This window comes from Molothrus aeneus, chromosome 4, assembly GCF_037042795.1.
Source record: "Molothrus aeneus isolate 106 chromosome 4, BPBGC_Maene_1.0, whole genome shotgun sequence".
In the NCBI taxonomy this organism is placed as follows: Eukaryota; Metazoa; Chordata; class Aves; order Passeriformes; family Icteridae; genus Molothrus; species Molothrus aeneus.
Genome location: NC_089649.1, coordinates 68,020,104 through 68,033,612, shown reverse-complemented (window position 1 = coordinate 68,033,612; position 13,509 = coordinate 68,020,104). Strand labels below are relative to the sequence as shown.

The 13,509-nt window shown below is 48.1% G+C and overlaps 1 protein-coding gene across 1 annotated transcript; it reads left to right on the top strand.

The window, feature by feature from the left end:
• Positions 1-4,944: 4,944 nt before the first annotated feature.
• CD8B (CD8 subunit beta) lies at positions 4,945-10,446 on the top strand. The gene is made up of 5 exons (XM_066549238.1): positions 4,945-4,990; positions 7,356-7,718; positions 9,524-9,607; positions 10,202-10,291; positions 10,406-10,446. The coding sequence occupies exons 1-5, from the start codon at positions 4,945-4,947 to the stop codon at positions 10,444-10,446; spliced, it is 624 nt and encodes a 207-aa protein (XP_066405335.1).
• The last annotated feature ends 3,063 nt before the right edge of the window (positions 10,447-13,509 follow it).

The following is a 13,509-nucleotide window of genomic DNA, read 5'->3' as shown; positions in this document are numbered from 1 at the left end:
CAGGAGTAAACCAGAGCACAGCCCTGTTGGTGTCTATGGGCTGGAGTGGGACATGGCTGACTGGCTCATCGTGGGGGACCTTTTTATCTTTGGAAGCCTCTGCCTCCCCTGCTTGCAGCTGGCACACCTCCTCCCGCAGAGGAGCATAGGGGGATGGCCTGGTGGGGCTGTTAGCACCCCACACATCATCCTCATAATCATAGTGGGGTGGGTGCAGGTCCAGGGAGTCCTCCCCATCACCAGTCCCAATCTGGGTCCTCTTGCCTTTAATGGCAGCCACGATGCCCCTTGACACCCCCAGCTCTGCCTCCAGCTCCTGGATTTTGGCGTGGCACACCTTGTGATCAGGGCCAGTGCCCCGGTCCCGCTGGACGTCCTGCAGGACCGCCCTCACCGCGCTCTGCGCGTCCTGGGTCTCCCCGATCCACTTGCCAACCTCCTTTTTCAGCTCCTCCGTTTTCAGCTTCTCATAGCCCAGCTTGCTTTCCAGCCGGGTGATCTCCACCGCGCTCCGCAGAGAGTCCCCACACAGACCCTGCACCTCTGCCCGCAGGTTGTCCACCTGCACTTTGAGCTCCTCCTTGGCCTGCTCCAAGGTCTGCACGTTCTCAAGAGCCTCCTTCAGCAATTTGGACAACTCCCTGCCTACCATCAGCAAACCCTGCAAAGCCGCTCGCTTCTTACACTTGTTAGTGGGTTTGGGCTTTTTGTTCTCCTCCGACCAGCTCTCCCACTGCTGGCACAGCTGCTGGTAAGCATCTGGGCCCTGGAAAGACCCTGGTGACCAGATTGGGGGGAGACACTTCTGGAGCACAAACTGCTCCAGCTTCCAACTGCTAACAATGTCACTCATCATAGCAAAGGGGACAAGATCTGAGACTGCTCCGACTCAGGGCAAAACTACCATAACACACCAGCACTGACAACTCCTTCAGCCCCTCCACAGAGCAAGGCCGCAATCCTACAACCCTGCAACCCGCCTCTCCAAAAAGGCCCCTGGGGGGACACCGAGCCTGGGCACAAGGGAAGGGGAAGGTGGGAACAGGAGGCCGCGGCCGGGCCGGCAGCTGCTGCGAGCCGCCGGCTCCCGGGAGGGAGCGGGGAAGGGATGTGGGATGTGGGAGCAGGTGAAGCAAAGGAGAGATGGAGTAGGAGCCCAATAATGAGATCTCACCAATCCTCAGCTGAGCGTTCCGGCAGTCCCAGGAGTTTGGAGATGGTCTCTGCAGAGGTCCAGCAGATCCGGCACCTTTAAGGTAAAGGTGGTGACAAGGTGACAGCCTGGTGATTTTTATAGCCATGGCAGGTCGTTGTTTGGGGCTGATGACACCTGTGTTTACTTCCTTGGTGGCTTTTCCTCCTCCGTGTGCTGCCTTCCCAAGGACACTTTCTTTGTCTTTCCTTATCCTCTTCGACACTGATTAGGGAAACTGAAATCACACGGCAGCACCTGCACTGCCCCTTATCTGTTAGGGGAGGTCCAGGATTATCGTGGCTCACGCTAAACTCCTGCTTGCACCAAATGTCCTGAAGAGGGAGAGCTGGAGCCTGTCCTCTGACCGTCCATCCCTCCAGATCCCCCCATGGCCCCCTCATTTACTGCACACCCCATTAGCACCTGGGGTTTGTGAGCAGATCACACAAGAAGCTCACACCTGACACTTGTAACAAACACATTCCTGCCAAACCACCCTCAAGCACAGATCTATTTGCCAGGGAGGGATGAAATGACAGGAAAATTCACACAAATCATCATTTAGATCCATTTTGGCATCTGGTCTTTAAAAGCAGCGTTTTTCTGTGCCACACCCCAGCTCATCATACATTGACATGGACCTTGGGGTTAGCCCATGAGATGTCAGGAGCCTCAACAGTGATATTGCATCAGCTGAACTGCAGCAGTAAATCTGCACCTGCAAAAGCAGATGGACACCCCCCCCCCCAGCCTCACCATACAAACCACATCTTAGCTAGGAGAAGTTTAGAAAAGTTGACCCACTTGTTTTGGGGTTTTGGGGTTATTTTTTTTCCTGCTATTACACTCAGAAAAAGGTACCAATCATCTCACTCAGTGAAAATGCTATCATTTTCATTACTGCTTTTACCTCTAATGAAATACTCCAGAAGCTAAAGCCTCCACTAGAATAAAAACATTTTTTAAAAATTTTAAAAGGAAAAAAAGTGTTCACAGATGCTGGAGCCCCGGGAGTTTCAATCCTGCACCCCTCTATCCCCAGAGCAGCCCCTATTTCTACATAGTACACATCCAGCTTGTGTTGGACTGGCCTGGAGGCTGGGCAGCCTTCCCTGACCCCTGAAATCAATCCTTCTAACCTCAAAAGCACAGAGAGAATGATTTTTCCTCTATTTTTGTGATAGCTGTTTTCTCTAGCCAGGCATTTACAGCCCAGCTGCAATTAACCTCCTCTGCAGCATGGGAGTTTAACAGATATGAAACCCCAGCCAGGTCCTGCTTCTTGGCTCTAAACCCTGTTCTTCTACACCAGTGTTTTGCTCCAGCCCCCCAAAACAAACACTTTATTGTAGAAAATTCATAAGAGGGGGGAAAAGAAAGAGTAAAAAGTGCAGAAAATCTGGTGAAAGCACCAGAAATTAGTCTCAGCGTGGTGAGGTGGACAGGATGCAAGCTGGAAAAAAGAAGAGGGGCTGTTTCCCACTAGGATGAGTTCACAGGGGACATAACTGGGCTGGGGACAGGGATGGTTGTCTTTAATTTCAGAAAAAGAATAAAATTCCCCTGGAAATTGTGCAGCTTCGTAGTACAAATACACCAAAATTCAACTATTCCCCCCAGCACGGCCCAGCCATGAGCCAAACACTGGTGATTAGGAGCTGCTATTCCTCAGCAAGGTCACCAACAAATCTTGCTTGTGTGAACAGATAAGATCAACTTACACCCTTCTTTCCTCCCATTTTCTTCCCAGGACAGCAGCCCCAAACAATGTGGGGATGTTACAAACAGCAGCTGTCTCGTGCACATTCGCGCACTGCTTTGATTTTTGTCAGAGCTTTGCTGCCAGACAAAGAATTCCCTCCTCCAAAATGTTTTCTTGTAGGAGCAACAGCCAGTCCTGAGAACAGCTTGGCCACTGGTAAACAGCTTCACTGAGTATAAACAGCAATTTTTAAAAAATTATATTTAATCTATATTCCAGTACACCATGCTTTTACATTTCATATATTTCTTGTGCTTTCTCAAAAGCTGCCTCAATTTCCTGGGGAGTCATCCCAGTGTAACACCCCCATATCCAAAGTTGTAAAGATGGCAAAAGCCACCTCTGGGAAAAATTCTTGTCCTGGCCAGGAAGCCAGAAGTTGCTCCAGGCGACAGCAGCAGTGGGAAAAGAGGGATTTAACCTTTGCAGCAGCTGGGGATTTGGGCTCACCTCACAGACTTCACCACAGGGAGGAAGGGAAAATTCACTTGCAGTGGCATTTCTCATACCAAGCACTCCCTGCCACCCCACCTCAATAAAAAGAAGTGTTTCACCTCATTTTAGGGAGGGCCCAATCTCAGGGTGATGTGAAACAAAAGGGGACAGATGAGCAGAAGGTGAGGACAGCAGAGGCAAATGTTGCTGCAACCCACATCAAGGGCTCAGCTCTGAAAACAAGAGCTTAAAAGCACTGAAATGGGTTTGAAAACTCTAAAATTGCCTTCTCCTGCCAGGAAAGAGTTAAGGAGCAATTAGCCCACCCTAAAGTTTAGCAGATGAGCCTTTTGTGGCAAGGGTTTTGCAGCTAGCAACCCGCTTCGAGCAGGAAATTAATTTAAACAGAAATAGGGAGAGGATGTGTTACAGCAGCACGGAAAAATCTGGTATAAAACAGACCAAAAGCTCACAGTGTACAAGATGCAATATTGTTTTTCCTATTCATCTGCCAGCTCAATCCTGGAAGAGGTTTCTCAGTGCCCCCATGTGAGATTTCCTTTTCTGGGGAGATGCTGTAGCATGGTAAGGACCACAAGTATCTGCATGAGAGGGACAGAAAAGAAAACTGAATCTCACTTGGCAGCCAAGTGGGCAGCAAATAAGTAAAAATAATTTTTTTTTTTCCCCAAACATGAAAATATTGAAGTCTGGTGACACCATTTCATCTCCATAATTTCACCTCTTGTACTTGTCTTTGAATCCTAAACCCCAAGTGCTTCAAACCTCTTCCTCCCAGACATTTCAAAGTCATTCTGATACTTTATCATTTAAATATTTCTGCCTATGAGCTGCATGCTGTCACAGCTACCGAAGCAGCACTGCTCTGAGGTGGAAAGCCCCAGCAGAATTTCCTCATTTTTGTGGTTTTTCAGCCACAAATTTGTTTGAGGTTTCTTGCTCTTGATTTCAAAGCTTTCTGTGATGCTTCACATCTCTGCTTTATGTTGAGTTGGTCTGGTGTTCAGCATTTTTCAGAGAAAAACACCTGCTCTAAATTCTGCTGAAGGAAACAAATTTATCAAATTGCATCTTTTCCCTGTTTTGAATGCTTTTTTATTTCAACGGGGAGAAAACCAGCCAAAATTCATCCTTTGCTTCTTTTATCTTTAAGACCATGGTCCCATTTGTAAATTTTTGATTGCATAGAAGTAGATTAAAAGAAGAAGGAATAACTAGGTGGTGAAATATTAAGAAATCTGAAGAAATTAAAAATCAGTGAGTTTTCTTGGTTTTATTTTTCTGAAGGGGATTTAAGGTACCCTGTGAAGTGCTGGAGGAGAGCAAAGGGCGCTGCCCTGACAGACTCTTGGATTTGGGGCTCGGCGCAGAAGAAGCTGCCGGGCTGAGGCTCTTTAGCAGCTGCTGGTGAGAGACCTGCACAGAGAGGGGCAAGGACTTCCTGAGGTGAAGCCAGCCCTGCCACCAAGAGGTGACAGCGAGTGGAAAGGGGGATTTGGCACAAAACCCCTCTGTCACCGAGTCCGCCACCATGGCCCGGCCATGGCTCCGTCTCTGCATCTGCCTCCAGATCCCAGGTAAGAGGGACACATCTCTTAGGGGTTGAGGGCACCTAAAATCCTGCTGGAGCCTCTCCTCCACCACACTCCAGCAGCTGGATGATGGAAGATTAAATATACCATCACAGTAGAGATCTACAGGGTATTGTTACCTATTTCAAATAGTTTTGGATCATTCTATTAATAACATGCTTTAGGTTTTGGTCAGCCCTGAACTGGTCAGAAAGTGCTTGCTGTAGGTCCCTTCCAACTGAAATAGTCCATTCTATTCTGTGCTATTCTATTCCATTCCATTCTACTCTATTCTATATTCTATTCATATTTCCATACATAGTGGTAGAGACACCACAGAGTTTTTACTCCTCAGTGCAGATGGGCTGTAGGAAGCTGCTGATGGAGAAGTTAAAATAGCTCCATTCTCCACTACCTATGTAACACAAATATGGCAAACATCCCAAATTTTCTAAATCATCCAAAGACTGAGTATTTCCCAAGGGCCACAGCTGGAATTGGAGTGTTGTAAAACCATTCTGCCTTACAGGTTCTGATATCCTCTAGATTTGTGAGGTGGGGAACCCACTGAGAATACCTCAATAAATGGGAGTTTGCTTTGCCCATGCAAAAGGAAAAGGAGTAATTTTTAAGTTGCTGCAGGCTGGTCTGGGCAAGCACCATGATTCCCCATAGTCCCCCTGAATATTCACCAGGAAAGGGAACAGAGAGGTTTTGGGGTTGAAGGGATGACTGAGGATGAGTTTTCTTCTCTGTCTCCATCCCAGCTCACTCCTGGCTTGACCACTGGCACTGAGCTGAGATCTTCCAGAATCTCTTCTTATCTTTTCTGACTTATATAGCAGTGTCTCCAACAGGTCAAGGATAAGTTTTTCATGGAGAATTATGTTTCCCATACCCAGCAGAGCCAGACCTCAGGGCAGTCAAGGAGACCCTGAAGCCCCCATGTGCCGTGGCCACACACATTTCATCCCCTAAAAAACCACACAGGTGTTTGCCAGGACAAAATCTGAGAGAATTTAAACCTTAAATTTAATTCTCTCTTAATCTGAGAGAATTTAAACCTCTCTAAAGCCTAAAAATTATATATTTTAATAAAACATTAATGCTATCACAGAGCCAGAGGATGTGGTGAAACGCTGCAGCTGCTGTGTAACACTGGAATATTGGCATTGCAATGTTAGTGCTCTGCAGCACTGGGGTCACTGCTGTGGGGACAGAGGAAGGCTCTGGACCCCTGTCAGTCACCAAAGCCCTCTCCTCTGCCTGTCCCATTGGCAACATGGGAGACATCAGGACCTTGGGACACATTAATGCCTTTAGATGTTCTTGGGTCGTCCCCATCCATCCCCACACCACAGGGCTGCATGAGGCTGAAAAAACTGCCCCAAGCAACTTCAGGATTTTGAAGAAAAAGGAACATTTTAAAGTAAAAAAAAAAAAAAAAAAAGACAAAAAACATGTATTATTGAGCTTTTTGCACAGCTTTCAAACATGCCTGGGAAAGAGATGGGGGAAGCAGGAGTCCTTATCTCCAGAGAGCTGTTTTTCACTCAGGCTCAGAGTGTCTGCAGCTTCACAGGACTGTTTGCTGAACAGCAAGGATCACAAGTTACCTGTTATCCTTTCCACAAGGACATATCCTCACTCTCACAGACACCCCTCACATCTGCCTGGGCCAAACAAGACTCAGATAATTTCCACCAAGCTGCAAAGCCCAAACAGGGAGATGTGATCCCAAACCAAAGCTTTGAACCCCACCGCTGCCCCTCACTCCCTCTCCTTCCCCATGTCTCAAAATTCCCTTGAAAAATATTATTGTCTGAAAACTAATATCAAAGTGGTTCATTTTGACATGTTTTGCATGTTTTTTTGGTCTCTTTTTCTGCTCCTGAAATGTTTGTGTTGTATCTGTTAGAAGAAAAATTTGGCAAATCAGTTAAGAGGCACTAAAAATTGTTGAAAAAGGAGTAAAATGTCTGAAAAATGAGAAAGGTAAGGAGGGCAGGAGAGGGGCATTCACAGGGGCAGGCAGGGATGCTCTTCCCTGTACATACAGCCCCCAGGAGACCCTCAAAACCACCCCTCCATCCCTCTCCCTGTCAGTGAGCCTCCTTCCTATAGGAATGTTCACAGAGAAAACCTGCTTGTATAATTTGGCTTGGCCAAAACAATAGCTGGGGAACCCAAAAAGGCCTCTGAGGGAATATGGGAGCATCCTGATAAAAATGCTCCTGTTTCTCACTCATGTGACCCCCCTGGTCTATGTGTCTACTGTGATTTTATTGAACCCAGAAAGAAAATCTGTATTTTGCAAGAAAGAAAAACAATGAGGTTAAAATAATAACTGTACATTTCTCTTTTTCCTTAGGTTTTTATACAACTCTACTATTAACCCAAACTCCAGGGCATATGCTAACCCAAACTAGCAATAAAACTGAAATCCTCTGTGACCTGAAGAAGGAGCACACCGGGGTCTACTGGTACCGCTGGAGCCAGGAGAGGCAACAATTCCAGTTCTTGTTGTTCTCCAACGCAATGGGCAAAGCCACATATGGCCGAAATGTGGAGGAGAAAAAGTTTAGTGTCCATGAGGCGGGGTCCCAGAGCTCCTACAGCCTGCACATCAGCGGCCTGCATCCCTCAGACAGCGGCATCTACTACTGCTCCATGTCCCAGTACTCCCAGCTCCTCCTGGGCACTGGGACACAGCTCACAGTGGGTAAGCAGCACCCTTGGGCTTCCAAAATGTGCCACCAGTAGGCTGTGATGAGCCTGGGAAAGGGCTGATTCCTTTTGGTAGACTCATCCCAATTTTGAATTGCAAGGCTGGGGCTCTGGGTTTTGTCTCTGAGACCGGATAAAGCAGAAAATACAGAAAATGGCTAAAATTTAGGTCAGCTTCGTGTGATAGTCCTTTTGCCATCAGCATTTGCTCTGCTGTGGGCATGCCTTGAGCACAGCATTGCTCCTGGTGCTCTAGGATTTCATTGGCAGGACCTGATATTGCCATGCCCTGTGTTTTTCTCATTCCCTGCTGTAGTCTGGATGAGAGGCTGGATGTGTGCCCTGCTCAGTTCACAGGTCCTTCCATCCCATAATTCTCCCTTACTCTCACTCCAAGTGACAAGTGCAGCATTGAGGCCAGAGAGCATCACCCCTGAAATCTCTGGGGTGGATCTGATGGCAGCTTTCAAGACCACCCCCTCAAAAAAAAAAAACTGAAATGGGATTTATTCCTCAAAGCCACAGCCCAGAATCCCTGGGGAGATCCAAACAGGAATAACATTTTTCTGCAGGTGTCATGGGAGGAGAGAGGCTTTACAGACACCTGGGGCATACAGAAGCTCTTTTCAGCCCATTTTCCTTTTGACCACAGAGCAGTAGTTGATGCAGAAAAACGAATGTATTTGAAGTGGGATTCAGCCTCTATTTTTGCAGACTTTCAGGGAGACAAATAACTTATTTAACTAAGATACAAATAACTTATTTAAGCAAAATGCCACTTCTTGCTCTAAAGCGGACCCAGTGTCCCAGTTTTTCTGGGGTTTTTTTTGCAAATACACTCTGTACCTTGAACTGGATGAGAAATCCCTTTTGGTTTCTTGCAGGCTCAGAGAAAAGCTGGTTTAAGATAAAGGAGAATTGTTTTTTAACAGCTGGGCACATATCTCTGTGCAAAGCACGAAAAACAGGCTTGAAATGCAGCTTGATCAAGGACACCAATTAAAAAGTAAACAGCAGCAGGTGCTCTGGGAAGACTCAGGCTTGGCTGGATATTTTCTTTTTTTCCTTTTAGTTCTCATGATAAAACAAGTTGTCTTTAAGTTTCTTTTCCCTAAGTCTATTATAATTTAAGGGAGAAGTTCTCCAGATAAATCCCAGAGCCCTGATGTTTCATCTTTTCATGTAAAAGAATGGTAGTTTCTGTAAGAATTTACAGGGAAAAAAAAGTTTTCAATCACCTAAAATTTTGAATAAATATGGTTTGAGCAGTCAGACCTGCAGCTATTTAATGACATTACTGGCATATTTTCCTGGCCAACTTTATTCAGAAACAAGTGTGCTCCATTGTAGTTTAGACACAACATAATAAATCCTACCCTCATTTTATCAGGAAAAAAAATCAAGTGTTGAGCAAAGATTAGAGCAATGTGAATAAAGAAAAGATCCAGGGATCCCTTAAAGCATTCCAGTGCTGCTGAAATCTCCTGCTACCCATGATTTTGTGCAATTCTGGTGAGCTAATGCTTGGCAGCAAATGTCACTGAAGAAAATTGGGGGGTTTTCCCTGCATGAGCCTTCTTTACCTGGTACATTACTTTATTAACACTTTTAAAAGCTCTTGGTAACTTCTGTGAGCCCCAAGAGGCTCAGGTCAGGTCAAGCTCAGCCCTCTGAGTGAGGGGGTCGCTGTTGGGGGCTGGTTCAAGGCACAAGGGGCTGGTTCAAGGCTGGCTCTCTTGGCTGCTCTTGGAGATCTCTCTGCACCCTCTGCCACACTCACCATCCTCCTTTTCTCCTTATCCCCAGTTGATGCTTTGCCTCCAAAGACCACACAGACACCAGTGTCCAAAACGCCTCTGCCACGGACAACCAAAAGGAAAGCTGCCGGCAGGGAAGGTATGGCTCTGCCTCAGCTCCTGGGAAAAGGCTTTGCTGAGCTCCTGGGCTCCTCAGGGCTCAGCTGGGGTTTGTCCTGGGGTGGGGGCCACCACAGTGTCACCCTGCAGGAGTGGCTGTCTGGGTCCAGATGGACTCACTGCCCTGGATAGAGCTGAGTTCTGCCTCTAGGAGGGATTCCCTGGGACATCCACAGGTTTAGGGGTAGGATGGATTTCAGTTTAGGGTCTCAGGACCTCAGAGCTAAGTTCCCTGCAGTGCCTTTTTCACTGTGAGGGGGACTGAACACCAGAACAGGCTGCCCAGAGAGGTTGTGGAGTCTCCCTCATCAAAAATATGCAAAAGCCACCTGGACACAAACCTGTGCCATGTGCCCTGGGATGACCCTGCTTGAGCAGGGAGGTTGGCCCAGGTGACCCACTGTGCTCTCGTCCACCTTTACCCATTCTGTGGTTCTGTGGGGCATCCTTCAAAGGTTACCCCAGGGTGATGGTCACATCCTCACCACCCCTCTGCCTTGCTTTCCTCCCTTGTCCATCCCCAAAGCTGCTGGGGCAGGGTGGTGCCAGGTGCTGAGTGCTCTCCTCTCCCCAGGTGCCTGCAGTCCCCTGGTCTGGATCCCACTGGCTGCTGCTGTCCTGCTGCTCCTGCTGAGCCTGGTCCCCATCGCCTACCGCCTGCACCGTGAGTTTCCTGCCAGCACCTTGAGGGGGCCAGGCCCTGGGGCAGCCCAGGAGGGGATGGACAGCTGGGACAGGGGCACAGGACTGACGGACGCTGTCTCTTGTCTCCTCCCAGGTCTGCGGCGGAGGCTGCGGCTTCGCATCCACAAGCAGTAATTCCCAATAAATCCCAGTAAATCCCAGTAAATCCCAGTAAATCCCACTGCCCTCCCTGCCTCAGCAGGCAGGGAGAAGCCACAGACCTTCCCCTGCAGGAGCCTGAGCACTGCCAGGACATGACCAGGAAGGACCTGGCAGGGGACAGACATGGGCTTGTACCACAGGAGAGACATTTCTTTCCTGCATGACTTCAACATTCTCCTGGACACAACAGCTGGCAGAAGGACCAAGCTGGATTCTGCAGCATCCTGAGCACTTCCCAAAGGACACTGAGCAGGACAAATGCCATGGCTGGCTCTGCATAGGGGGAAAGGGGCTGGTACCAAAGCATCGCCACATTTCTCTTCGCAGAGAAAAGCAAGGCACAATTCTTCCCAAGAATATTTCTGGGTTTCACATTCTCTGAACATCAGAGAAAGAAAACACAATTCTTATCTTATTTTCTGTGCCTGTGTTTGTGCAAAAGTAGAATGCAACATGGAGATTGTTTATCCAAAGTGATGGAGTTTTGTTTCCTTGGCCTATCAAGGCCAGGTGTGTGTGTGTGTTGGGACTGTGGGCTGACAGTCACGAGATTCAGAGCAGTGTGTGCAGAGTTGAGTGCTTGGCAGATTCAGTTTAGATGTAATGTAACATAGTGTAATATAATATAGAATAAGATAGCATAATAAAGTAATTAATTAGCCTTCTGATAAGATGGAGTCAGATGCATCATTCTCTTCCCCCGTTGGGGGTGAAAATGTCCACGATACCAAAGGGACTCAGATGGGCTGGAAAGCTGTGAAAAAGCTCCTTGGCTCTCCTCTGTGTCCATCTGTAGGACAGCACAAAGGTGCTTTTTTAGCTCCTGTTAATACTGGTTGATAAAAATCTGGTAATGAACACTTTGAGGGTAACCAGCAGGGATGGGCCAGAGGCAACCTTAAAGACCCTGCACAGGTTTATTCAACACCAAAAGTGAAAATATCACTCAGTTATTTTGTTCTACAGGCTGGTGTCTTTTCATCCACACAGTTGTGTGGCAAGCAAGGAACCATGGCCTCCAACCAGCAAAGAGTTAAAGCAGAGCAAAATCTCCAGGAGAAGCAGATCTGGGAGGGTGTCTTCTCCCATGGGAGACTGCCAACAGCCAGGGGTGGGAGAGGAAAACCAGACAAAGCCATGCACACAAGGCCAAACACTTGGCACAGCCTGAAGGTCAACAGCACCTCTGAGAGCAAACAGAGGCCCCCAGGGGCTGGCCCTGAGCCCAGCATGGCCAGTGGGAACTGCCCTGAGGGCTGACTGGGTGTGCTGAGCCCCAGGTGACACCCCTGTGTCCTGAACCCTGTGTGACACCCCTGCATGCTGAGCACTGAGTGATGCCCATGGGTGCTGAGTTTTGAGTGATGCCAGAAGCAGGGAGGGTCTCCCCAGGGATGGCAACAAGGCTCAGCTGCTGCCCAGGGGGTGCCAAGGCAGAGCTGGGGCTGGAAATCTGGCATCCTGCTGAGGACAGGCTGTGAGCACTCGCTCTCAGGTGCACCCCCAGCCCTACATCTGCTCCCACACAGGCACCAGCCCAGGGTCAGCTACTGGGAGAGCAAGGGGAAGGTGGTCCAGAGTCCCCAGGGTTGGGCTAACACAGTCTTGGGATGAGCTTTTGGGTGAAAGCATCACAATGGCACAGCAGCACCACTGTGGCCTTCCCCTCCCTTCCCTCCCAGCAGCAGGTGCTGCTGCTTTCCTCTTTAATGCTGAATTTTCTGTAGAGCTTGGTCTCAAGCCCAGCTATTGGTGCTTCCCCTAAATGATGCAGTGGATAAATAAAGCTGGCAGTGGGTCATGCTGAGCCAGCTTTCCCAGGCTGTGACACTCACCCAGGCTCTCAGGCCACCCAGCTGATGGCTGTGGGGACACCAGCACCAGAACCCACCCCAGGTGCAGCAGGGAGGGGGACTCTGAGCATCTCTGACCCCCACACGTCACAGTTTATCCTCTGGGAGAGCTCAGATTAACTAAAACCATCATTTTCCTGCCCTGCAAGTAGCGAGCAGAGCTTTGCCCCAGAAGCAGATGGTTTTTATGGCATGTACATTTTCCATGCTGTAAGAAAACCCCTTTGAAACTTCTCATGAGCAAAGGTTTATTCTTTAAAAAAAACAGGGGCTTTTCCTCTGCCTGCAGCTGCCTTTGAAATCCCAGCTCCTTTTCTCACTCTTGAGGTGTCCTGACCTCAATGCCCACACCTTGCTCTGCTCTCCCACCTCCCATGGCCAAGCAGCAAACGCAGGCTGCAGAGCCCAACCCTCCTCTTCCTCAGGAAGGTGAGCAGCCTCGGGATAACCCTGCCCAGTCCACTCCTGCTCCTTCTTCCCCACACTCAGGACATCCTCACAGTGTCTGACCTTGACTGAAACCCCTCCCCAGGACAGCACCTTCTTGTCTTGGTGGATTTCAGTCACTTGTACCAACTCCAACAACACAAGCACAAGGGAGAGGGATTTACTCCTTGGCTCTCTGCTCACCCACAGCAAAAAAATTTGCTTAATGTCTGAATTCCCCAATTAGTTTTCACTTTTCCTTTGTATTTAGGAGAAAACAAAACCAAAACAACAACAAAAACAACAACAAAACCACCCCAAAAATAACAACCCAAAACCCACCCAGATTCTCCATCCTCTGTGTGCAGTGAAAACAGGAGAGAACAGTGACAGCCAAAGATGTTGTCTGGCCTGTTGAAACAGGTTTGGGCAGTTTACCAGTAGAAATTATGAAAAAAATAACAGTAATTTCTATAATCATCAATAGAGTGCTTTAGACAGTAAAACTGGGAGAGATTTTAGCAGCAGGTTTCACAATTGTGAGAGTTGATAGATAAAAACAGATACTCATTTTGTAGACTATTTTTCCCAGAGCATAAATAAGCACAAAACAGAAACACCAATGGAAAGATGCTGAGAAAATTATCCCAGTTCCCTGATATCCTAATTCCTGCAGCTTCTTTGCTGAGAGCACAGTGATGATGCCAGCCAAGGGTCAGGGATGCCATGTTCTGGTGTGGCACAACGTTCCCAACTT

Coding starts and splice junctions, on each gene's coding strand:
- CD8B (XM_066549238.1), top strand. CDS start 4,945: ATGGCCCGGCCATGGCTCCGTCTCTGCATCTGCCTCCAGATCCCAG. Junction 9,608..10,201: donor GAAAGCTGCCGGCAGGGAAG/GTATGGCTCTGC, acceptor TCCTCTCCCCAG/GTGCCTGCAGTCCCCTGGTC. Junction 10,292..10,405: donor CATCGCCTACCGCCTGCACC/GTGAGTTTCCTG, acceptor GTCTCCTCCCAG/GTCTGCGGCGGAGGCTGCGG.